We start from the raw sequence: 26,146 nt of genomic DNA, 5'->3' as shown, positions 1-26,146 counted from the left end.
AGGCGACCTCTGGTGTCTTACTTACTTTTCTAGTGCTGGGATAAGGTACCAAAAGCCTTTCTGGAGGCTGATAGCTTCTCAGAATCCATGGTCATTATGATGAAAACACAGCAGCATAGGCCAGGTGCGGTGGCGCTCACCCATAATCCCAGCACTCGGGAGGCAGAGGCTGGTGGATCTCTGTGAGTTCGAGGCCAGCCTGATGTACAGAGAGAGCCCAGGACACCCAGGGTGATACAGAGAGACCCTGTCTCAAAAAAACAAACAAACAAACAAACAAAAAACAAAGAAAGAAAGAAAGAAAAAGGAAACATGGCAGCAGGCCAGCCAGCAGCCATGCGGTGGGGGCAGGAGCTGAGAGCTTGCATCCTGAGACACAATCACAAGGCAAAGGGAGCTAGCTGAGAACAGCATGAGCTTCCACATCCTCAGAGCCCGCCCCCCACCCCACCCCCACCCCACCCCATCCCCCACCCCATCCACACCCCACCTACACCCCCCCAGCCCCCCACCCCACCCCTACACCCCACTCCCACCCCACTCCACCACCCGCACCCCTTGTCTTTGGGAGAGCATCTGTGAATCATGATCAAACGTCCTGCTACTGTGTGCCGATTGCCTTTCATTTGCGAGGATTGACTTGTCCCAGTTGTCAGTCTAATCTGGACCCTAGTACGAGAGGAGGTGGCTGATTATTGGGAGTTGGGGTCAAAACCCTTATAGCCATTTGAACAACAAACTGACTTAGAAAGAGCGGCTTGCCTGCTAAGCTTAGCTGGAATCCAGTGTCAAGGCTCAACTGATCTGTTCTGCACGTCATGGGTAGGCCTTAAGACACTGGGCCAGGTTGCTCTATTAGGGGTTGAACATCTGCAGAATTTTCAGAGGCAACAGTTACAAGTTTCAAATCAAAGTACAAAAAAGACAACATAAGTCTGCAAACCTAGGAGATACAGAATTTTGGATACTCACATAGGGGACATGGCATTGACACCTTTAGTCAAGATGATGACTGCACATTGCCAGATGCCAATCACCCTAGAGCAGAGCCTGCTTTTCAGCAGGGCCTGGTGGCTCACACAGAGGCAAGTTCTGGGCCAGCCTGGAGCCAAGGCTACACAGAGAAACACTGTTTCAGAGAGAGAGAGAGAGAGAGAGAGAGAGAGAGAGAGAGAGAGAGAGAGAAGAGAAAAAAGAAAGAGAATGTATCTTTTATGAGAAGACTTTGTATTTCTACTGAGGAACAACAGCATAAGAAGTGATCTACTGCCGGGCATGATGGCACAGGCCTTAGATTCCAGGATACAGGAGACAGAGGCAGGTGAGTTCAAGGCCAGCCTGGTCTACAAAGAGAGTCCAGGACAGCCATGGCTACACAGAGAAACTCTGACTCAAAAAGAAAAAAAAATCTATCAAACAAAGGGGAATTCAAACTGTATACATAATGACCTTTAATTTGTTGTTACTGCAGTAAATATTGTACCATTTTTGCTATGTCTTTGTGTAGTTGGAGCTGCTCTGCTAATGAGTTCCACGCTGTTAGGAACAAGCTACACTGTACTGGATTCTTCCGTTTGAAAATTATTTTAAAATGGTGTTTTCTAAAGAGTTTCCATCCCTTCCTTTCCCCATATTATTGTAACTTGCTTTCCTTTCAGTTTTATCATTTTTAATTATTTTTGTCAGAGTCATAATTTAAAGAACTATAAGCAGGGTGGGCGGTGGCACCTTTAATCCCAGCACTTGGAAGGCACAGGCAGGCGGATCTGTGAGTTCAAGGCCAGCCTGGTCTACAGAGTGAGTTCCAGGACAGCCAGGCAACAGCAACAACAAAAACATGATGGTTAATCTCAGCTACAACTTGATGAGATGCACTATCCTCTGAGACATGGCACTGAGGTGGGAAGACTCTTCCACTATGGCTACCATCATCCCCTGGGCTAGGAGCCTGGACTTTATTCTTTTAAATAACATTTTTTATTCATTGTGTATTTGTGAAAGAGGGGCATATGTGTCAAGCATTTGTGTGGCTGTCAGAGGCCAACTTCGTGTGTGTGTGTGTGTGTGTGTGTGTGTGTGTGTGTGTATGTGGTGTGTGTGGTGTGTGTGTGTGTGTCTCCTTCCACCATTTAGGTCCTGAGGATTGAGCAAAGGTCATGGGGGTCAGCGTTGTGTGCATTTACGTACTAAGCTATACATATTCCATGCCACACAGACCATTACCTTTCTCTTTGCTATTACCAATAGCTCTGTTATTTTGTTGATGTTGCTATTGGTTATTGTTATATCTTGCTGGCGTGTGTGTGTGTGTGTGTGTGTGTGTGTGTGTGTGTGTGTGTTGAGACAATGTCTCTCGTAGCCCAAGCTATTTGATATGTGGCTTGCTTGATATGTAGCTGAGTATGATCTTGAAATTTTTTTTGACCTTGAATTTTTGATCCTCCTCACACAAACCACCACACCCAGTTTTGCAAAACGCCCAGAATCCAAAACAAGGGTCTTTTGTTAGTTTTGTTTTTTGTTTTTGTTGTTTGTTTGTTTTTAAAGACAGGGTTTCTCTGTGTAGCCCTGGCTGTCCTGGACTCGCTTTGTAGACCAGGCTGACCTTGAACTCACAGTGATCCACCGGTCTCTGCCTCCTGAGTGCTGGGATTAAAGGCGTGTGCCAGCACGCCTGGCTCAATACAAGGTTTCTATGTATGCTAGGCAAACACTCTGCCAACTGAACTCGTCCCTTGCCCCCCAAATACCACTTTAGATATAGATTGTGTTGCCTTTGTTCATGACCTTTGGCAACCCTGAATAAAAGCCATTCATGAGTCAAAAACAAACAAACAAACAAACAAAACAAAACAAAACACCTACTGTCACAACCTAAAGTGTAAACTTAGGCTGAGTTCGTTGCTTCAGGAGGCAGAGCCTGGGGGACCTCTGCGGTTCCAAGGCCACCCAGGGCTACACAGCAAGTTCCAGCCCAGACAGGGCTATACAGTGAGACCTTGTATCAGAGAATCAGATTGGGGCTGGACAGACTGGCGCAGTGGTTAAGGGGACTTCTTGCTCTTGCAGAGGACCTGGGGGCAAGTCCTAGCATAGAGGCTTGCAACTGCCTGAATCTCTAGCCCCAGGGAATCGGATTCCTTCCTCTGACCTCCATAGGATCCACGCACACAAACGGTGGTGCACATACATACACGCAGGCCAACACTCATACACATAAAACACAGCTTGTAATAATGAAAGAGCAAACTTAGAAGGTGGTGACAGCGCTGAGGTGACGGGCAGCAGGTGTTAAGCAAGGCCTATGTTTGAAAATTAAAGAGGATCGATATTTTATTTTTACTTTATTTTTGTCTCGTGTACACTGTGTTTCCAGTGGAAACGTGGAGGAGAAGCACGGAGGTATTCCATCTGGGAGGAATGGGGAAGAGTACAAGGAGAAAAACCTGTCCCTGAGTTCAGACATGTGTGCCACCCTTCATCTTCCCCTAACCCAGTCAATGTCACCCCAGAAATGAACCTCTAAGACGGCCCCTCTTTTCTCTTCCAGCTATTCATCGTTTTCCCTTGGCTAGCTTATCTTGTAGCAGTCTTTTGTTTTGTTTTTCGAGACAGGGTTTCTCTCTGTAGCCCTGGCTGTCCTGGACTCACTTTGTAGACCAGGCTGGCCTCGAACTCACAGCGATCCGCCTGCCTCTGCCCCCCCCACCCAAGCTGGGATTAAAGGCGTGTGCCACCACGCGGGGCTTCTTGTAGCAGTCTCGGCCCGCGCCTCGCCGTGCTCCATGTTACCCGAGAAGAGAAACGGACCGCATCTCCGCATCTGGACATTATTCCGGTGAAAATCAAAATCAAATCAAATCAAATCACTCCTGCGCTGGGCGGGATTAGGAATATAGCTTAGTGGTGAACACTTGCCAAGCGTGCGTGAGGAGGCCCTAGCGGAAAATGTAGTAAATTAAATGAACACTGTGGGTCCTCCGGCTCTTTCTTTCACCTGCTACACAGTCTTCCCCACAGTTCTTCTATTGCTCCGCAGCTCCTGCCTCCTGCCATGGAAGCCACGAGCACTTTAGAACAGCATGTGCGGTGCCTCACTGCGACTTTAGGATGTCCTTTCCCCTCTTCTGCCCATCCTTCGGAACGGCTGTCCTCAAATTTCCTCGCCTCTGGAGTGCCTGACTGCTTTCCCTCCTCCCCCCGCGCTGGCCGAGCGCTTTCAGGCGCCTGATGCTCTGAGTCATACTTCTATTACAGCGTTCCTGCGGGCACAATACCTGTCTCAAGGATCCCAGGAAAACTTAGGCCGTGATAATTCATGTGTTGTCCCGATGGCTTGGCGTAGTGACTAACACAAAACAGGGAGGGCGGGGGGGGGGGGCCGGGGAGGAAGGCTGGAGAAAAAAGCGAGATGGATTAATTGGGTGGAGGATAACTGGGATACAAGGTAGAAGAGATGAGAAAGCCTGGGGGTGTTGGGGAGGGGAGAAATTAAAAATTAAGTGACCCGGCAAGAAATCAAAGACTATACACCAGGGGGAGCTGAAAGACCACAAGAACGAGGGAAGGCTGGCTAAACAAGGCTGCAAGCTCAGGGGTGAGCAGCGCGCCCTGGCGCAGGCATCACCACGCACCGGGTACGGCTCACCCACGTGCGCAGCCTCTGTCCTCAGACCCAGACTGTTTGAGCTCAGCCCCACCGCCCCCTCAGTCCTCAACCCTCCCTCCAACGCCGCTGCGAACGCAAACAAAGGGGAGGGATCCCCACAGGGGTATGGATACCGAAGGCCAATCAGATGCCTCCAACCGCCTGGAAGGCAGCGCCTCTATTTAAAGGGGCCCAATCTGGTTCCCCACCCCACCCCAAGGAGGGGCGGGGAAATGGGGCGGGGAGAGCGGCAGCCGGGACCGAGTCGGGAGGCTTCTCCCCGCCCCCCGAGGGAGACCGAGGGCGGAGGCGTGGGGCGGAGCCAGTCCGGAGAAGGCGGGCTTGCGCGGCGGCGCGCGGGATCCGGCTGACGCAGCTGCCCTCGGCTCCCCCAAAACCCAGACCCGAGAGGAGGGGGGAGGGAGGAGGAGGAGGAGGGAAAAAAAAAAAAAAAGGAGTGAGGACGCGCGTGCGCACTGGCGCGGGGAGGAGCGGGCGGGAGGTGGGGGGACCTGGCAGCGGGCTAGGAGGCTGCGAGCGAGCCGCGAACCCGGCAGGCGGAGGGCGGCGAGCGCGCGCGCACCATGGGAGAAAAACCCGGGACCAGGTAAAGGAGGTGGAGCCGTGCGGCGGGGCATGGGCGGCGGCTCGCAGAGGGTGCCAGGATGGTTCCCCCAGACGAGGACACCCGGGGAAGAAACCCCCGGGGCCAGATGCCTGGGTCCCTAGAGGGTAGCGGTCCGGGGCCGCAAGCCTAGGTAGGGTCCTTGAGGATATTGGAGTGGGGGGTGGGTGAGGGAGTGCGTGCTGGGGCCCCTGAAGAAACCAGAAGCCGATAGGGCTCGAGAAATCCACGCCTGGCTTCTCATGGCAATGTAGGAGTCGGACTACTGGGTTCTCTGTGCAGGCTGCGATGCAGGGGCGGAGGGAGGAGGAGCAGGTGGCCGGCCCCAAGGGGTTGTGTGCTGGGAGACTAGATGCTGGGAAGGGATTCCCCTAGACTCGTGCCCAACCAATGGAAAGCCTCCCGCCCAATACCCCACAGTCTGGTTGCTCCCACCTGTCCCAAGGGCCGGATAGCTCCGCTATCAAACTTCTGCCTTCGCCTAGGTTGCTAGGAGCAACAGCTTCTTCTTGAGAGAGTAGAGTGCATGAGGACCCTGGCCGTATTCCTGTGCTGGGGAGGGTAGAGGCAGTATCTGCCGTGGACACACATCCTCTCCCCGGATGTTTTCTGTGCAATCGAGGCTCTCCTTCCTTCCACTGATACCAGAGTTCTCTTTTTTTGGTCTATAGCAAAATCCACTTCCTGTTGTGACCCAACACCCCCAAGAAGACAGGGGGTGAATGCTTGTTCCAAGGGAGCAAGAGCGAAAGAAAGGGTTGGGGCCTTGTGCCTCAGGCCAGAGACGGCCGAGAACAAGGGCCTGACCCTGAACGGTGACTTCTGCAAAACGCGGGATCTGCCCCACCACCGCTCCCACTGCCCTGGGGTAGAGGCATCTAGGCATCTAAGCATCTGAGAGAGATGCTCAGAGGGAAGGCTGCCCTCCTGGATTTTGGGGTCAAATGCCCCCCAGAGAAAAGGGAAGTCACATACTTGGGGGAGGCCCCAAGTTTCCGTAGTGTGGCTCAGGAGAGGGAACTAGGTGGACCAAAGAGAGACTGCTGACTTGGCATAATTCCTGACAGCCTCATCAAATTCTGGGCCACAGGAAATGGGGAGAATGCCAGGAAGTACAAAGGGGCATCTGCTTTAGCTGCCCCCACCCCACCCCACACCCCCAAGCTGGGTACCTCCCTGGTAATTCCCTTACTCTGTAAGGGAACCTCAGTATGTGCATGCCGCCATCTTTCCCTAACCAGGCAAGAGGTGGCTGGGTAAGACGCAGAGGGCAGATGCCCTGTAGTTAAGAGAGAGGGGAGGGGGTGGCGTGCAGAGGTGGGGTGGGTGAAGTCCTAGCTGCCAACCCTAATTGGGACAGAATTTAGAGTGGTTATTCTAACTGCCACCATGTCAATAGGGACACCTTGTGTATGTGCCACAGGACCCTGCCTGTTTTACCCTGTGGTGTATGGACCACGTGGCCTTTGGGAAGGAAGAGACAGGTGGTTTTCCTAGCAGAAGCTCACGTACAGAGTCGAAGGCAGGATGGAACCCCGGGCAGGCAGTATTTCGCTTGTTATCTGGAGACCCCCTCCCAGGAATTGCTGCTGAGGCAGAGTGCATTGGAAGCAGAAGAGTGGTCCTTCAAGGAGCAAAGCCTACAAATGGCCAGAGCCTGGGGGTCACGAGACTGTTCCCTATGCGTCCGGCAACCAGTGGGGACTAGATCCTTCCAGTGCCTGGTATTGAAAACCCCCCCTTGGCTGGATGCGGTGGTGCACACCTGTAATCCCAGCACTTGGGAGGCAGAGGCAGGCGGATTGTTGTGAGTTCAAGGCCAGCTTGGTCTACAAAGGGAGTCCACACAGAGAGACCCTTTCTCAAAAAACAAAAACAGGGGCATCTCAGCTTTTAGTCATTGGGCTATAAGAGCAATTGAAACGCTAGGAAGAACGCAGCCACACAGTATATATTAGCCACCATCATCGTCTTTGTCATGTGGATGCTACTGTGTTGGGATGACAAATGGATTTTTGGGTTTTTTAAAATTTTTTTATTTTTTAAGCTGCTAAGGTCATAGATGGGGATGCTGGAGATTCATGGAATAGTCAGACATGGGGAGAAAAAAGATCCGAGAGGCAAAGTCGAGGCTTTGCTCCAGGGGTCATTCTACGCGCGCCCCTGAAGCTAGGGGTCATGTGAGAAGTTGTTAGTTCAACTGTGTGTGGTGGTACAAGCCTTCCATCCCAGCACCGAGGAGGCCGAGGCAGGCGGAACTCAGATTTGGGGCCAGCCTGGTCTACATACGGATGTCCAGGCCAGCCAGGGCTACATAATAAGACCCCAATCGAAAGGTGGATGTTAGGCCCAACCTAGACATTGAGTAGCCATCTGATTGGCATCTCCTTCTGGGGACGGTTCCCTGAGGAGAGCCTGGATGGCCCCTGGGGCAACCCGTGGCCATTACCACAGGGGGAGGGGCAAGGTAGGTGGATTAGCCGCCAAAGGAGCAGGTGCCTGCCCTGACCTGACAGTAGGCTTCAAGGGTTGGCCATGTGGGAAATGCTGGGGCTTTGTGAAAACAAGCGGGAAGGGTAAAACAGGGATCCAGGGAGGCTCATGTCTCGGGCTGGGCAGGGGTGAGTCCTGAAGTGGTGGTCCCCGCTGAGCCTAAGGGAGCCAGTGGGGTCTCCCTTTCTCTTTTGTTAGGGTCTTCAAGAAGTCGAGCCCTAACTGCAAGGTGAGTCACCCACACTGCTTGCCCTTTGATCCTCCCTGGGCCCTACCAACGCCCCACCTACCCCTAGATGCTCCCCAGCCCTTAGCTCCCCACTTCCTGTGACAGCTCAATGCAGACTTCCTCCCCTCCTTAAGCCCTTGGCCACAGTCTAAAGAAGCCACAGGGCCGGGTGGGGACCAGGCTGGGTTTCTAAGCAAGCTCGTCCTCCTCTTAGGAACCAACCCAGGGTGCTCGGGGCTAGGAAAAGTTCATAGTTTCCCAGGCTATAGCCTGTTTATCTCAGAGCCCTTTGTGGGGACAGCTGCTAACTGCCTGGTGTGGCTCAGTGCTCCCTGAAGACACGGGAAAGAACATACACAGATACACACATACACGTCTACTCTTGGTTGCTGGGCAGAGGTACGCAAAGCGACCAAAGGAACAGATAAAAGCTTAAACAAAAGCCCTACCACTTTCACCTTCCGATAATTCTGGGAGAAGCTCCTTCCTGATAACCTAGCCCAAGGGGAGCGCAGGACAGGGCAGCCATCTTTGAGGGCTCTGGCGGCCTGCCAGCATCCTCCCCAATTGGCCCCGTGACCCTTGACATCCTCAGCTCACTGTGTACTTGGGCAAGCGCGACTTTGTAGACCACCTGGACAAAGTGGATCCTGTGGGTAAGTTTGCCTGGAAAGGGGACGGCACATCCCCCTAAGAGGGGAGGGGGTTCCTGGGTCTGGGAATGGGGAAAGGCCCTCTTCAGAAAATGAATCTGGGGGCTGGAGAGATGGCTCAGAGGTCAAGAGCACTGACTGCTCTTCCAAAGGTCCTGAGTTCAATTCCCAGCAACCACGGAGTGGCTCACAACCATCTGTAATGTGATCTGATGCCCTCTTCTGGCGTGTAGCTGTACATGCAGGCAGAGCACTGTAAATAAATAAATCTTTAAAAAAAAAAAAAAAAGAAAGAAAAGAAAAGAAAATGAACCCATGTCTCTCTTCCCTAGACGGTGTGGTGCTTGTGGATCCTGAGTACTTGAAGGACCGCAAAGGTACCAGAGCCATGCTGGAGGGGAGGCAGGAGGAGGAAGTTAGAAGGGTTGGCGTTGGTAGGGTGCCCCAGAGAGATGGAAGGCCGAAGCTGAGGCAGGGAGGAGTCAGGGAAGGCAGCCGAGGAAGGCGTTACTCCTGATCACCCTGCCTTACCCTCACTTTGCAGTGTTTGTGACCCTTACCTGCGCCTTCCGCTATGGCCGAGAAGACCTGGATGTGCTGGGCCTGTCCTTCCGCAAAGACCTGTTCATCGCCACATACCAGCCCTTCCCCCCCACGCCCAACCCACCCCGGCCCCCCACCCGACTGCAGGACCGGCTGCTGAAGAAGTTAGGCCAGCATGCCCACCCCTTTTTTTTTACAGTGAGGATGCCCCCGGTTCTCCGTAGGGCGTGGGGTCTGGGGCTGCTGGGGATTGACGTGGGATGAGGCACCTCTTCCCAGGAACCGAGACTCCTCCTTTTCTCTGCCGCAGATACCCCAGAATCTGCCCTGCTCCGTCACACTGCAGCCAGGACCGGAGGACACAGGGAAGGTACGGGCAGGACAACTCTCAGTCTGTGAACAGAGCCAGGTTCAGGAGACCCACAGAACACAGCTGAGCTGGAGGGTGAAGTGTAGGGGTCCTGAGGACAGGGGGGTGTCCCCAGGACATGGGAGTGCATGTGTGTGGTCGCTGGAGTGCATGTGTGTGGTCGCTGAATCGCTAACTGTTCTGTTACCTCTTACTACCTGGGTGTGGGGTCTCCTCCTTGCACTGCCATGAGCCAGTCTCTACCAGGTGCCGGACTAGAGAGAGACAGCGGGGCAGGAGAGTCTCTGTGTGTGTGAAGCAAAAATCCACACGTTTTTAATCCCAGCACTCGGGAGGCAGAGGCAGGTGGATCGCTGTGAGTTCGAGGCCAGCCTGGTCTACAAAGCGAGTCCAGGACAGCCAAGGCTACACAGAGAGACCCTGTCTCAAAAAACAAAACAAACAAAAAAAAGTCCACACCTAAGAGGGATGAAGCAGGGGGCAGGAAGGGGCACGTGGAAGAGGTAACGGGAGCCTTGGGTAAGAGGCGCCATTCTCGTCCCTTCCCAAGGCCTGCGGAGTAGACTTTGAGATCCGAGCCTTCTGTGCCAAATCACTAGAAGAAAAGAGCCACAAAAGGTGACAGAAACAACTCACTCTCTGGTTTAACGGCCCCTTCCCAGCCTCTCGGAGCCCTTGTCCACGCTGGGAGGTAAGGGTCTGAATTGGTTTTGTGCTATCCTGGAACTAAGCCTTCCCCTGCCGCAGGAACTCCGTGCGGCTCATCATCAGAAAGGTGCAGTTTGCTCCAGAGACACCCGGCCCCCAGCCCTCAGCTGAAACCACACGCCACTTCCTCATGTCTGACCGGAGGTCCCTGCACCTAGAGGCTTCCCTGGACAAAGAGGTGAGGTGTGAGAGGGTGGCAAAGATGCCACAGAGCAGGCCAGACTCTTAGGGGAAGGATGAGGCCACAGGCAAGATGGTGGTTTGGGAGACTTTGTTTTGTTTTGTTTTGTTGTTGGTTGGTTTTGGGTTTGGGGTTTTTTGTTTCGTTGCTTTTTGTTTGTTTGTATGTTTTTTTGTTTTTTGAGACAGGGTTTCTCTGTGTAGCCTTGGCTATCCTAGACAGACCAGGCTGGCCTCGAACTCACAGCAATCCACCTGCCTCTGCCTCCCAAGTGCTGGGATTAAGCTTTTTTTTTTTTTTTAAAGCTAATGCCTCACTTGAGGGTGGAGGTGCTTTGGGGTGGGGGTGGGGCAAAGCAATCTCTAAGGGGGCACACCAAGATGGAGGTCGAGTGAAAAACAAGTACAAACTGTGCAAACCCCTCTCTTCAAAAGCTGTACTACCACGGGGAGCCCCTCAATGTCAACGTCCATGTCACTAATAATTCTGCCAAGACGGTCAAGAGGATTAGAGTCTCTGGTAGGAACTGGGGCTGGACATGGGCTGGGGGAGGAGCCCTGCTTATAAGGGGGAGGAGCTCTGCTTATAAGGGCTCCTGCTGCTGTGTCCGCCTGGAGCATAGCCCTAGTGTTTATTATAGGAGGGCTATTGGCCAGGAGTAGGAGGTGGGGGTTGCTGCCCTCCCCGCAGTGGGGTTCTATACTGGACCCATAAGCCACTTGGTCCCCCGCCCCACAGTGAGACAGTATGCCGACATTTGCCTCTTCAGCACCGCACAGTACAAGTGTCCAGTGGCTCAGCTTGAACAAGAGTGAGTAAAGGGACAGGTATGGGACCCGAGCTTATGGGAGACTATGAGAAGACAGGGCTCTTCATAACCCACCTCACTTCCGAGGGTGTCCCGCTAAGCCAAGGGGGGGCTCCGGACTGTTAACGGTCTTGAACAGGTTGAACCGTAACCTGTGCCCAAATGGACCGTGAGGGAGGAGGTACTACCTGAGGGCGGTAAGGTGCCCCCCCCCACCCCCCGCAAGCCCAGGCTCTGTAAGAATCTTGTCCCCAACCTCCCAGTGACCAGGTGTCCCCCAGCTCCACGTTCTGCAAGGTGTACACCGTGACCCCACTGCTCAGTGACAACCGGGAGAAGCGTGGCCTTGCCCTGGACGGGCAACTCAAACATGAAGACACCAACCTGGCTTCCAGCACCATGTGAGGGCGGGGCTGGGGGACTGTGGGACGGGGGACAGGCTTCCTCCAGCGCAGGCTGGGCGCCAGGGCGGTATCAGTGGGCAGAAATGACAAAAACTTCTCACGTTCTAAGGGAGGGAAGGCATCCGATCAGATAAGTGGTGAGCTAGATAGCATGCTAGGAACAAGCGTTAAGGGGGTGGGGGGTAAAGTATAGAAAGGTGGGGGGTATGTCGGTTTTAAACAGATTGGCCAGGGAGGATGCACACTGAAGGGCCCGGAGGAAAGAGGCATGGTGGATGGCTCCAGGCACAGTCCTACAAGCCTAAAGGCAGGTGGAATGGTCCCCCTTAGGCGTGAGGACTTACGATGTGTCACCGTGACCTTGGGCACGTGTAGCCTCACCTAGTGTTGCCTGAGCACTGGGCACACAGTATGCCACCCACCACACAGGCCCGCCTGGGGAGAGGGGACCACAAAGAGAGAAGTAGATGGCAGCGGGTGCCGCAGGCAGATCAAAGCACCCCTGTGACTGGCAAAGGTGAGGGAGGCTCCGGAAGGGTTCCTTGGAGAGGGATGCCATCAGCCTCCATGGCCGTGCAGCCGTGCGGGAGCCCTGGGTCCCTGACCCCAGCCCCCCTCGTCCCAATTGCAGCGTGAAGGAAGGAGCCAACAAGGAGGTGCTGGGGATCCTGGTATCCTACAGGGTCAAGGTGAAGCTGGTGGTGTCTCGTGGCGGGTGAGCATAGGAGGAAAGCCCGGTCAAGGTCTCGTGGTGCTCTGTGGGGTCGTGGCAGTTGTCCTCTTCACGCAGCCCCTCTCCCTCCCCTAGAGATGTCTCCGTGGAGCTACCTTTCGTCCTCATGCACCCTAAGCCCCATGACCACATCACCCTTCCCAGACCCCAGTCAGGTGAGTACACCCCACCCCGAGCCTTGCAGAGAGGGCCTGACCGCAGGGCGGTGGAGAAAAGCTGGGTCCTTCCAGTGCCCGTCCGCCCACCCCACCCCCACTCTGCCCTTCAGCTCCCCGGGAAACAGATGTCCCTGTGGATACCAACCTCATCGAATTCGACACCAAGTAAGAAACGCCCCTCGCCTCCCGGTCTGACCCTCTAGGATAGAGATTCCCCTCAGGATTCGGATCCACTCTCCTACCTTGTGGGTCGTTTTGCTTCTGGTTGGGGGGAGCGTGGTCCAAGTGTCCAAGCAGAGGACGTGTGCCTGGCCCTAGGACGGGGCGGGAGAAGAGGGGAGAGGGTGTGGCGCCCAAGGACCTGTCAGAAGGCCTCAGCTCATCTCCTCCTCACTGTTGCCAAGCTATGCCACAGACGACGACATTGTGTTTGAGGACTTTGCCCGCCTGCGGCTGAAGGGGATAAAGGATGACGACGGTGACGACCAGTTCTGCTAGGAGGAGGGGCTGGGAGAGGTAGGGGCAGGACTGAGGTCCCACCCACCGCCGTCGCGGGTGGGAGGGCCCCGGCCTCTCCTCCTTCCCCGCCCGCCCGAGATGTACACTGGACCCGGCACTTCTTGAAAGTGGGCATTAATCTTTTGACTTCGGTCCTGCCGCCCCAGCCCTGGTCCCTGGGGCGGCGTGAGTGGGCACACCGGAAGTTGTGGGAAGGGAACGCTGCGAACAAGGAAGGAGTAGGAAGAGCTCCCACATTTGGCCTCATACCAATCCGCCACGCCCTTCCCCACCCCCACCCCCCACTTCTGCCTCCCACTCCATGAAGATTTGGAGGGGCTAGGGGGGTGCGGCAAGGCCGTTGTTTTGTTTCTGAGCATAGGGAAGGAATAAACCTTTTAATAGGCATGAGTGTGTGTGCTTTCTCAGCGGACTTTAAAGGGTGTACGGGTGTGCCCATCCATGGTGCTTTTGTCTACGTCTGCAGGGCACCTTACTCGGGTTATCAATAAATGTTTACTGGATGACTGTGCTATGCCTGCGTTCCAAGGTAAATACTGAAACTTGATTCGGTTGGTGCACGCGCAAGGTAGAGGCTGGTAAACCCACAAAATGAAGGTCATCACTTAGAGAAATAACTGATTTCCCTGAAGACTAGACAGATGCTCCTGGGAGCTGGGCGGGGCAAGTTCCTCCCTGTTGAGGATGGCAACACACGACCATGTTGTGACCTTGTTTGGTTCGTCACCACAGAGGTGCCACACAGTGACATCTCTGGTCAGTACACAGCTGGCAGTGGACAGTCATACCCCGTGGGCCAAAGCCAGGCTGGGTGGGAAGGAGTTAGCAACACTCTGTAGGCATTTCTTGTCTGCCACTGCAACTCCTGCAGGTGACCTTGCTGTCTTATGGTTGCTATTGCTGTAATGAAATGCCGTGACCAAAGCAACCCAGGAGGGAAGGCTTTATTTGGCTCACACTTCCACAGTGTGAGGTGAAGGAGGTGGGGACAGGAGCTTCAAGGGGGGGAACCTGGAGGCAAGAGCTGATGCAGAGGCCACGGGGGAGCATTGCTTGCTATCTTGCTCTCCGTGGCTTACTCAGCCTGCTTTCTTATAGAACCCAGGACCACCTGCCCAGGGGTTGGGCCCTCATGTCAATCACTAGAAAAACGCCCTAACAGGCCTGCCTATCGCCTGATCTCATGGAGCTATTTTCTCAACTAAGGCTCCCTCTAGCTTGTGTCAGATTGACATAAAACTAGCCAGCGCACTATCCTAAAGGCTCTGTCCCACGAACGCTTGTTGGTTTTTGTTTTTTCCAGACAGGGTTTCTCTGTGTAGACTTGGCTGCCCTTGAACTCCCTTTGTAGACCAGGCTGGCCTGGAACTCACAGAGACCTGCCTGCCTCTGCCTCCCGAGTGCTGGGATTAAAGGTGTGTGACACCATGCCCATGAAGTCTTGACCTGCATCCCTGCTGTGTGCCAGGCATGGTATAGGGACACGCAGCATTAAATCATTCCTGGGTTGTGCTACCCATGTCTTAGGGGAAATGGGAACTGAGGACATGTGACACTGTGAGAATGACCGTGTGACGCTGTGATCCTCGTTGGGGATCGGGGATAATTTCCCTACAGGAAGTGACCTTTAAGCAGAGAACAGGTATTAGGGGGATGTACACGGATAAGCATTAGGGACCGTGGCAAAGCCACAGTGTGAAGGCTGCAAGGTGTAGTGTGTGGGCTCAGCCAACAGGAAGGTTTTGGTGAAGGCAGATGGGAGAGCCGCTTACATGGGCCTTAGTTTATGTTGAAGCTCCTGAAATGGTAATTAAGTGGTTATTTATCTATCCACAGGCTTTACGTGTGGCCAAAATGTCAGAGACCTTGCTCGACCTGTCACAGGCCACCTCCCCCCACTCCTCATGCTGCCTTTGTCACAGAAAGGATCTAACCCCTTTTTAAGGCTTCGCCTCCAGCATGTGTGACCCCTGCGACCCTGCTCCTTAACCTCTAAGGCCACGAACTTAACTTCACCAGGAGAATCAGAGTCCTCTGGGGGCAAAATAAAGATCCAGAACTAGGCTCTTCAGTCTCAGGTTCTGAGTCAGAAGATCCAGGGGGGAAACCCATGACCATGGCTTGGAGAATAATGCCTTTTTTTTTGGTTTTTCGAGACAAGGTTTCTCTGTGTAGCCTTGGCTGTCCTGGACTCACTTTGTACACCAGGCTGGCCTCTAACTCACAGCGATCCGCCTGCCTCTGCCTCCCGAGTGCTGGGATTAAAGGCGTGCGCCACCACGCCCAGCTAAATTATTTATTTATTTATTCATTTATTTATTATTTTGCCTGCATGTGAACCAGCAGGCCAGAAGAGGGCACCAGATATCACTATAGATGGTTGTGAGCCACCATGCGGTTGCTGGGAATTGAATTCAGGACCTTTGGAAGAACAGCCAGTGCTCTTAACCTCTGAGCCATCTCTCCAGCCCAATGCCTTTATTTAATTAAAAAAAAAGGGGGGGGGGCATGTTTTCAGTGCTGTTTAGAAGGCAGCCCATGCACATGGTTTTTAAAAAGTCTGAACAGTATTAAACTGTAACGAGCGAGACGCAGGCTCCCTTTTCTTTCCTACCATCCACCAGCAGTTCCTTGTTTACTCAGACTGTTGTTCGAATTGAGTCACGTGTGCAGGCTTTATGTACGCACTGTCTCATCCCGAGCATGGAGGGCAGCAAACCCTGAGCTAGCTCATCCGCACCTTGCGGCTTTCACCTGAAGAGCCTTCCCCGACCCCGCTCTCACCGGCCCATTCCTTTAAGGAGCAGCTCTGCTCGTTAACTACCTGTTGTTTGCAGCCGCTGGCTCCCTAGCGGACATTCTGAATGTCCACGGTTTTGTAAAATTCAGTTCTAATGATAGTTGTCCTTAGAGATCTGTCTTCTTGAATGGGTGGCGTTCACTATAGGGCAGGCTCCTGTAAGGAGGTGCCTGGGCTGGAGAGATGGATCAGCAGTAAAGAGCTGTGCTGCACTTGTAGAGGGCCTGAGTTTGGTTCCCAAAACTCATGGCAGGCGGCTCACAGTAGGCTGTCACTCCGGCTCCCAGGATCTGAAGTTCTGCAGGCCTCCTGGAACTTCCATAACTCCTTCACATAGACACACACACACCAAATTAAAAAGAGTTGCTAGCTGGGCGTGGTGGCGCACGCCTTTAATCCCAGCACGCAGGAGGCAGATCCAGGTGGACCTCTGTAAGTTCGAGGCCAGCCTGGTCTACAATGCAAGTCCAGGACAGCCAGGGCTACACAGAGAAACCCTGTCCTCAAAAACAAAAACAAAAGAAGAGTTGCTAGGTTAAGAGTGAACCTATTTCTCTTTCTTTCTTTATTTCTTTTTTTTTTCTAGAAAGGGTTTTTCTATGTAATAGCCCTAGCTGTCCTGGACTCACTTTGTAGACCAGGCTGGCCTTGAACTCAGCGATCCACCTGCCTCCGCCTCCTGAGGGCTGGGATTAAAGGCGTGCACCACCACACCTAGCAGGGGGACATATTTCTAATCACATCAGTGCAGGTGAAATACAATATTACCTGATTCATTTTTATTTTATTTATTTATGTTTTTTTTTTTTGAGATAGGGTCTCACTATGTAGCCCAGATTGTTCTGGAATTCATTCTGTAGACCAGGTTGGCCTCAGCCTCACAGAGATCTGCCTGCCTCTGCCTCCTGAGCGCTGGGATTAAAAGTGTGCACCACCACACCAGCCTTTTTTTTTTTTTTTTAAGCTTTATGTGAATGAGTGTTTTCCCTGCCTGGAGTCATCTTTGCATCATATACATGCAGTACTCATGGTGAGGGCATCAGGTCCCCTGGGACTGGAGTTACAGGCAGTTGTGAGCTGCCGGGTAGATTCTGAGAATCAAACCCGGGGCCTCTGAATAAGCAGCCATTGCTCTTCCTCTCTATCCCGCCAGCCCCAGGCATTGCCTGTCTCAGCTCACATTTCTTTGATTATGAGTGAAGAGAAACAGCTTACTAAGCTGATGTTCAAGGCCAGCCTGGTACAGAGCAAGTTGCAGGTAAAGAAAAGCTTAGGCCCAGGTATGGTGGTACATGCCTTTCATCCTAAACAATGAAGGTGAAGTTAGTTTGTAGAAGGAAGTGTTTTGAAAGTGATGTCTAATTGAGTGCCCGTCCCCCCCCCCCCCAAAAGTGAAGAAATCAGAGAGTCGTGAAAAGAGAGAGGAAAGGGAAGCTACTTAGGGGCGATGCAGAGAGGAGGGGTCTTACCGGGAGAGCCTTACAGAGAGACGGTAGACGAGAGAACAAGCTAAACACAGGTGAAGACAGAACGAGCTGGAGACAGAGCCAGATTAGGAAAGACTGCTGCAGTCAGTCTGAGTCCAAGCAGAGCAATTCAGAGGCGGAGAGAGAAGCCAGATTGAAGAAGTCAGCTGGGAGAGGAGTTTGAGCCAGAAGAGCTGATTTGAACCAGCCAGCCCAGAGCTCAGCAAGAACAAGAAAGGGTGAGCTCATTAAGCAGTGAGTCTCAGAGGCTGAAAACATTCTAGGCCTGGGTTACAGTGTACAGAGGCTGGAAGCTCCCATGACTAGGCCTAGGCCAGCTGACGGAGACGCTAATCCTCCGAGACAACAACTGAAGCAGGTGAATACAAGTTCCCTTGACAGTGAAAAGCTCTAAAGAGTACAGCAAAATAAAGCTGGAGAGGCAGCATGGTGGTTAAAGGTGCTCACTGCCAATCTTTTTGCCAGCTACACATCTATTTTATTATAATTTATTCACATTACATCCAATTGTAATCCCCTCACTCTTGTCTCCCTGTTCCCACCGTCCCTTTCTCTTCCACCCTAGTCCCCTTCCCATGACCTCTGAATGGCATAATGAAACCTATTATTTTGTAAAATAAACATACACTGATGATCTGGGCGTGATAACACACACCTGTAATCCTTGCAATCTGGGAGTCAAAGGCAGGAGAATTGCCTCAAGTTTAGCACTAGGCCAGCCTACACTGAGAGTTCCAGGCCAGCCAGAAACATAGTGAGACCCTGCCTACAAAACAAATATGAGTCCTGGAGAGATGGCTCAGTGGTTAAGAGCGCCGCCTGCTCTTCCAGAGGTCCTGAGTTCAATTCCCAGCAACCACATGGTGGCTTACAACCATCTATAATGTGATCTGATGCCCTCTTCTGCAGATAAAGCACTTATATGCAATAAATAAAATCTTTAAAAACACACACACACAAAAAAAAAAACAAACAAAAAAACAAATGCTTCATGGTGCACACCTTTGATCTCCGCAGAGGCAGGCTGATCCCTGTGAGTTCAAGGCCAGCTAGGGTTGCATAGGGAGATCCTGTCTCAAATAAGTAAGTTAATAAAGTACACACATACAAATGAAAAATAAACTGAGTACACTAATAAAGGCTGAGTATAGCTCAGTGAGAAAGTACTTGACCAGGCTGTCAGCATCCTGGGCTCAATCCCCAGCTCCGAGGACAGGAACAGGCAGGAGGCTGGGTTTGTTAGCTCCTTGGTAGAATGCTTGGCTAGCAAGCTGAAAGCACAAGAAGGGAACAGGGGGGCACGAGGTGGGGGATGGGGGGGCATGAGGTGGAGGATGGGGGGGCACAAGGTGGGGGATGGGGGGGCACGAGGTGGAGGATGGGGGGCACGAGGTGGGGGGGGAGGAAATTAACCCTTTCTAGTATTATTTGGCAAGGTATTTTTCCCAGTTTCCACATCTTCTGCATGTGTATCTCATTCCCTTTTTATTTTTTTGTTTTGTTTTATTTTGGTTTTTGAGGGGGTTGTTTGTTTGTTTGGTTTTGGCTTTTCAAGACAGGGCTTCTGTGCATAGCCTTGGCTGTCCTGAGTTCTGGCAGACTGCTGTGAGTTTGAGACCAGCCTGGTCCACAAAGCAAATTCAGGACAGCCAAGGCTACACAGAGAAAGCCTGTCTCAAAAACAACAACAGCAACAAAAAAGGAAGCCCGTGCCTGACTTCTTCCTCCTCAGGGGGAACCGCCTCAGGGTTAGGGTTAGGGTAACCCTAACCCTAACCCTAACCCTAACCCTAACCCTAACCCTCCACCTCCTTCAGAGGTTTCTGAAGACAATTACTCCCCCACCCCCCTCTCCCCCCTCTCCCCCCTCCCCCTCTGAACACTTTCCTCCTTCCAGCCTTTTGCTTCCAGCGTAGCAGATGCCCAGCTACAACACCATGACACATGCTGTCATCCACAAAGCTCATGCTCCAGACTATGGCGTAACTGCAAAACTGAGTTGCAAAATAAAAATTGCAAAAAAAAAAAAAGGGGGGGGGTGGGGTGGGATGGGGGAGAAGGAGGAAAGGGAGGGGCAAGATTTTTTTTTTTTGAGACAGGGTTTCTCCGTGTAGCCTTTGCTGTCCTGGACTCGCTTTGTAGACCAGGCTGGCCTCGAACTCACAGCAATCCGCCTGCCTCTGCCTCCCGAGTGCTGGGATTAAAGGCGTGCACCACCACGCCAGGCTAAGATTTTTTTTTTTAATTTCATAATAATTTAAGTAAGTTTGTGGTTTTGCAGGCCATGTTCAAAGATGAGTTTATAAGTTCAGGCCACAGGCTGAGCCCACCCCCACTCCATCGCGTGTTGTATCAGGTGGGGTCAGATCAATATCGGTATTGAATTATGCCTCTGCTAAGATTTATAGCTGACTACATCACCCTTCTTGATCACCTGAATAACGATCATTTGAAATGTGCTTATTCTCCAAACTTATTACAAATTCAGCCGTATGCTCTTTCCCAAGAGTGTATTTCAGTTCTTTCTAAACGGAAGATGTTCATCCTATGGAGACCAGGCTGACCTCAGACTCAGAGATCCGCCTGCTTCCGTTTCCAGAGTGCTGGGGTTAAAGGTGTGCACCACCATGTCCAACAAGATCTCTGTAAGTCTTAAGAAAAAGAGGTGATATGGAAAAAGAGGTGGGGTGGAGAGATAGTTCGGAGGTTAAGCGTACAGACTGCTCTTCCAAAGGTCCTGAGTTCAATTCCTAGCCATGTATAATGTGATCTGATACATGCAGGCAGAGCACTGTATACATATTAATAAGTAAATAATCTTTAAGAAAAAGAGGTAACCCAGCACTTGGGAGGCAGAGGCAGGTGGATCGCTGTGAGTTCGAGGCCAGCCTGATCTACAAAGCGAGTCCAGGGCAGCCAAGGCTACACAGGGAGACCCTATCTCAAAAAAAACAAAAAACAAAAAACCAAAACGAAATAAAACAAAACAAACAAAAAAAAAAGAAAGAAAGAAAAAGAGGTAAATCTGGTCATGACACACTTCTTTCAAAGTCCCCAAAATGCCTTCAGAACTTCTTTCATTTAAAAATATATTTTAATACTTTGAGCCAGGCAGTGGTGGAACACACAGTAGCAGGAGGATCTCTCTGAGTTCGAGGTCAATGTGGTCAGCAGAGTTCCAGGACAGCCAGAGCCACACAGAGAAACCCCGTCTCGAAAAACCAAATAAATGAATAAATGAAGTTAATTTTTTGAGTATGTTGCACAACGTGTTTTGATCATATTCACAACCACTCTTCCCTGATCCCCCCTCCACAGAGTGTGTGTGTGTGTGTGTGTGTGTGTGTGTGTGTGTGTGTGTCTGTGTGTGTACATGTATGCAGGTATCTGCACATAAGCCAAAGGAGGACATCCCATTTCCTGGAGCTGCAGATATAACCAATTGTGAGCCACCTGATGTGGGTGCCGGGAACTGAATTCAGATCTTCTGCAAGACCAGCCAGTGCTTCTAACAGCTCAAGCCGTTTTTTGTGGTTTTTTTTTGTTTTTTCCCCAGCATCCCTGAATGAATTTCACATGACTTAGTTAACGAGTTTTTCTGGTGTCCCTATTCCAGCTTCACGCCACCCTTAGGCACCACACTTACATCCCACTCACTTGGAACTCCGCACTGGACTCCAGCTGGCCACCTTCACAGCCCCACCCCATCTCTTGGAGGGTCACCCACAGCCCCATCTCTCTCTCTCTCTTTTTTTTTTTTTTTGGTCTTTTGAGACAGGGTTTCTCTGTGTAGCCCTGGCTGTCCTGGACTCACTCTGTAGACCAGGCTGGCCTTGAACTCACAGCGATCTGCCTGCCTCTACCTCCCGAGAGCTGGGATTAAAGGCGTGCGCCACTACGCCCGGCTCTCACAGCCCCATCTCTTGGAGGGTCCCGTTTCCGTTCTCCACCACAACCTCTCACCCATCACAGTTCAAGAGCCACTTCCCTCAAGAACACTTTTCCTGGGGCTGAAGAGAAAGCTCAGTGGTTAAGATCACAGGCTGCTCTTTCAGACGACCCCAGTTCAATCCCCAGCACTCACATGGTGACTGAAAACTGGCTATAACTCAGTTCTAGAGACTCCAACACCCTCTCTAAAGCCCATGGACGACCCATGCACACTGTGCACAGACACACAGGCAGGCAGAACACCCATACTCAACACATAAAATAAATAATCTTGGCCAGGTGGTACACACCTTCAGCTTGGGAGGCAGAGGCAGGCAAATCTTTGTAAGCTCAAGGCCAGACTGGTCTACAAAGGGAGTTCCAAGACAGCCAGGGCTACACAGAGAAACTTTGTCTTGAAAGGCCAAAAACAGGGGCTGGAGAGATGGCTCGGAGGTTAAGGGCACTGACTGCTCCTTCAGAGGTCCTGAGTTCAGTTCCCAGCAACCACATGGTGGCTCACAACCACCTATAATGTGATTGGGTGCCCTCTTCTGGCCTGCAAGTGTTCATGCAGCCAGAGCACTGTATACATAATAAATAAATAAATCCTTTAAAAAAGCCCCAAAACAAACAATGCCCTCTGAATGTGCTAACGAAACACCACCAAGTGAGAGTACATCTTATTTATCTTCATACCCATAGAGTCTAGCACCTAACTGATATTCAGAGAGAGAAAGACAGAGGGAGGAGCCAGGTACTGAGAACCAGCTGGGCTCCGGATCAGGAAGAAGCCTTAAGAAGAACAGCTTAACAGGCCTAACCCTGAGTCAAGCTTTCCTTGGGAGAGGTTGGCCAGCAAAGAGCCCATGACTCCCATTATGGAGGAACACACTTAAACTCCCACCATCGTCACCTGGCACAGGGCCAACACCCGATGCATTCTTCTATTATTATTATTATTATTATTATTATTATTATTATTATTATTATTATTATATTTATTTTTATTTTCATATTTTATTTTTGGTTTTTCAAGGCAGGGTTTCTCTGTAGACCAGGCTGGCCTCAAACTCACAGAGATCTGTCTGCCTCTGCTTCCCAAGTGCTGGGACTAAGGCACGTGCAACCATGCCTGGCCCTAGTAAATTCTTATAAATTCAATAAGCCCACCAGACAGTGTCAATTAAATTGGACAGGTCTGAATGGCTTTGGGCCACAGGGCTGTTTCAGTGGTGGCTCATAAATTTAATCCCAGTATTAGGGAGGCAGAGGCAGTGTTACTCAACTTGGGGTAGGGGTGGGGGTGGGGGTGGGGGTGGGGGTGGGGGTGGGGTGGGGGTGGGGGTGGGGGTGGGGTGGGGTGGGGGTGGGGTGGGGGTGGGGTGGGGTGGGGGTGGGGGTGGGGTGGGGGTGGGGGTGGGGGTGGGGTGGGGGTGGGGGTGGGGGCAAACGTGCCCAAACCACGTCTGACCACCCTTCTTCAATAAGCTAATTAAAAGAGTCAAATTAAAAGTGGAAAAGTCAAAAAAAGGAGACTTACTCAACGTGGCCACACTAGGAAGAGGGTCAAAGCGATCCAGTAAAACCCTCAAGTCAGTCTTCAGGGTCCTGAAGTAACATCAAAGTTTAAACACTGGACCAAAGATTAGGGTTGTTAGACCACATCTAAGCAGCCTCCCTCAAGGTCACACCCACCACCGACTGTCATTATCCAGGCTTCCGTCTCATTCTGCAAAGTGGCCTGACAAGTTGTTAGAACTGTGTGGGATCTCTTTCTGGAAGACACGTTACCCCTCCCCCGCCACCCCCGCCCCCGCGGCTTGGTCCCCTTTCTCTCAGCGTTTCCCCACTTCTCTGGGGTCCATTGTTTCAACAGTCTGATCGTCAGACTGAAGACACTCAAGCGTCTCTATATTTATAGAGTACCTTCCTTCCTGGCAGACCATTTACACCAGGAGGATCTCCGTGAGTCAGGGCAAGCCCGGTCTACAGTGACACCCTCTCTCCAAACCCTCGACCTGGCCTGGCACTAGGTAAGTCCTACTTGACCAGGTGAACCGGGAGAAGGGAGGCCGCCCTGAGCATCCTGGGAGTTGTAGTACACGTCACCGTGGCCGCCGCGCAGGCGCACACCGTTAACAGGGGGCATTTCCGGGCCTTGCCGCCCCAGCTCGGAGAAGACGGCCTGCGGGGCTTTCCATGGGACCGATGGCTACCTACAGCCTGGCGAACGAGCGGCTGCGCGCCCTGGAGGACATCGAGCGCGAAATCGGCGCCATCCTCCAGAACGCAGGTTCGGCGGGGAGACAGGGCCGGCCCCGGGGCTCCTCCGCGCGCGCCGCTGGGGCGGGACCCTGGGCGCTTGCCTTAGGGCGGCGCCAAGCCTCCGGCCTCGGCCTCACACCGCCCTCTCCCCCCGCCCTGGCAGGAACGGCGATCCTGGAGCTGTCCAAGGAGAAAACCAACGAGCGGCTCCTCGACCGGCAGGCGGCAGCCTTCACCGCTTCTGTGCAGCATGTGGAGGCGGAGCTGTCGGCTCAGATCCGCTACCTCACCCAGGTGGGTTGTGCCTAGGAGGTGCTGGGCGGGGACCCCAGCTCTCCCATCCGTCACCGCCCTAGCCTTAGGGGTACCCTGAGCTTCAGCAGGGGTAAGACTCTGCTTCTATCGCCGGGTAAGCGCTTTCATTTCAGGGCTGGTTTAGTTCCTTTGAGAAGCAAAGGATGAAACCGCCCAGGGTGTGTGTTAACAGTACCTAGCCAGACCAGGTGGCACAGGCATGTAATCTCAGCCACTCTTAGAGGCTGAGCGCGGAGGATCACAAGTTCAAAACCTCTCTGGGCAATTTAGACCCAGTTTAAAAAGAAAAAAAAAAAAAGAGGGCTGGGGGTTCGGTGTTAGAGCACCTACCTGTCTGCCATAAGGAGGCCCCAGAACTGAACAAAAAAAATAAAACCGAAGCTACTGAACTTTGTTCATAGAAACTTGGCCTGACGTCCTGTGTGAGGCTCTATATGCGTGGGGACCAAGAAAGGGGACAGCACTAAGCAGCTTCTGAAGTCCTTCCTGTGGCCACCGGTGTTTACTAACAGTGTGGTGTGCTGGGCACACTCCCACAACTCCAGGGAGTATCCTCTGCCATCCCTGTTTCACAGAGGAGGGTCACACACGGGTTATAAGTCGTTTGCCACACTCAGTAACTTAGGTCACTGAGTTAGCATACAGCTGAAGTAAGTGAAACTCAGGAAAGAAATGAGCCCAGAGACGAACTGCGGGGTGGCGGCCGGTCAGGAGAGGCACCGCCCCGCTGATGATCTCACTGTCCTGCAGGTGGCCACAGGGCAGCCGCACGAGGGTTCCAGCTACTCGAACAGGAAGGATTGCCAGATGGCACTCAAGCGAGTAGACTATGCCCGCCTCAAGATCAGTCATGTGGCGCGAGCCTGTGAGCAGATGCTGGAAAACTAAGTCAGGACGACGCAGAGTGCGGCCTGCACTTGGGGACAGAACCCAGAGACCGGTAGGACGGGGAGCAGAGTGTCACATACGCGCCCTGCCGGTCAGGGCGGACTAGGACCGCCGCGAAGGAGAACCGGAGGATCTAAGCCCGAGCCCACGCGCGCTGATTGGTTCTGGCTCTTCCAGCAAGGCGGCCCTGTTTTCCTCTATGCAGGCTCAGATGGGTCAGAGGTCAGCTGCCCCACCTACTTCCTCGTGCGTACCCTGCCCTACGGTTCCAGGAGAATAAAAATGCCCAATAAAAATGAATGTATTCAGCCAGGCACGCACAACTATAATCCCATCTCTGTGAGTTCGAGGCCAGCCTGATCTACAAAGTGAGTCCAGGACAGCCAAGGCTATACAAGGAAACTGTCTCTTTAAAAAAAAGAGTGTATATATATATATATATATATATATATATATATATATATATATATATATATATATATATATATATACACACATACATATATATATACTCACTCTTTATATATTTGGTTTTTTGAGACAGGGTTTCTCTGTTATTCTGTTATCGTGGCTGTCCTGGACTTGCTTTGTAGACTAGGCTGGCCTTGAACTCACATCGATCCGCCTGCCTCTGCCTCCCAAGTGATAAGTATTCTTATAAGCATGGCATGGTGGCTCACACCTGTAGCCCAGCGCTTGGTAAGTGGAGGTGGGAGGATTGCTGTAGTCTGAGACCAACTTGGGCTAAATACCCTCCTTCAAAAAGAGAAGTTATGTTCCTCCTCATAAGGAACAAAACAGGAACTAAATGTTTAGTAATAAAAGCTGTAACTTTGTTTTTTATAAAGATCAGACTCTCTGTCTGGGGTGTGTATGAGGAAGTGAGCCCCGTCCATACATCGTCAGCATAGCAGCTGGTGACCGGGAGAGTGAGGAAACCTATGTTCTCAATGTGGGCGTGAGACCAGAAGGGGCCACCATCAGCAGTTCCGAGGGGACAAAGGCCCAGAGCCTGTGGAAGTCAGTAATTCTAAAGAAACAACTTTTTTTTTCTAGACTTTGTGTGTGGGTGTGTGTGTGTGAGTGTGTGTGGGTGTGGGTGGGTGGGTGTGAGTGTGTGTGTGTGAGTGTGTGTGTGTGAGAATAAGATTTGCTGTTGTATGTGCATGTGCACCGTATGCGCACCTGGTACCTGTGGAGGTCAGGGAAGGATGTAGGACCCTCAGGAACCGCGGGCGTTACAGGAGGCTGTGGTCCACCATACGCATCCTCTGCAAGAACACCTGCCCCAGCCTGCCACCTGCTCTCTCCAGCCCTCAGCCAATAACGCAAAAAGTAATTTTTAGTATTATAGTTAAAAACATAGAATTTGTCCAGTTTATTGTT

The 26,146-nt window shown here is 52.1% G+C and overlaps 2 protein-coding genes and 1 long non-coding RNA gene across 3 annotated transcripts; 2 read left to right on the top strand and 1 right to left on the bottom strand.

Annotated features, from left to right (window-relative positions):
* Positions 1-761: 761 nt before the first annotated feature.
* On the bottom strand, positions 762-4,765 carry LOC311586975. The gene is made up of 3 exons (XR_014775715.1): positions 4,278-4,765; positions 973-1,129; positions 762-870 (listed from the first exon to the last, which is right to left on the bottom strand). It is a non-coding gene; the product is annotated as an uncharacterized lncRNA (long non-coding RNA).
* Positions 4,766-5,108: 343 nt separating this feature from the next.
* On the top strand, positions 5,109-13,459 carry ARRB2 (arrestin beta 2). The gene is made up of 15 exons (XM_084763327.1): positions 5,109-5,255; positions 7,965-7,995; positions 8,591-8,651; positions 8,981-9,025; positions 9,193-9,389; positions 9,502-9,561; positions 10,112-10,179; positions 10,309-10,447; positions 10,885-10,969; positions 11,189-11,261; positions 11,522-11,659; positions 12,294-12,377; positions 12,471-12,550; positions 12,664-12,718; positions 12,958-13,459. The coding sequence occupies exons 1-15, from the start codon at positions 5,233-5,235 to the stop codon at positions 13,049-13,051; spliced, it is 1,233 nt and encodes a 410-aa protein (XP_084619453.1). The 5' UTR covers positions 5,109-5,232; the 3' UTR covers positions 13,052-13,459.
* Positions 13,460-23,414: 9,955 nt separating this feature from the next.
* Positions 23,415-25,076, top strand: MED11 (mediator complex subunit 11). Its single transcript, XM_084763328.1, has 3 exons — positions 23,415-23,585; positions 23,721-23,851; positions 24,623-25,076. Exons 1-3 carry the CDS (start codon positions 23,492-23,494, stop codon positions 24,758-24,760), a joined length of 363 nt encoding a protein of 120 aa, XP_084619454.1. The 5' UTR covers positions 23,415-23,491; the 3' UTR covers positions 24,761-25,076.
* Positions 25,077-26,146: the final 1,070 nt, after the last annotated feature.

This window comes from Acomys minous (genome assembly GCF_964271855.1).
Source record: "Acomys minous genome assembly, chromosome: 16".
In the NCBI taxonomy this organism is placed as follows: Eukaryota; Metazoa; Chordata; class Mammalia; order Rodentia; family Muridae; genus Acomys; species Acomys minous.
The sequence above is the reverse complement of the archived record's forward strand: the minus strand, read 5'-3'. Positions and strand labels throughout refer to the sequence as shown.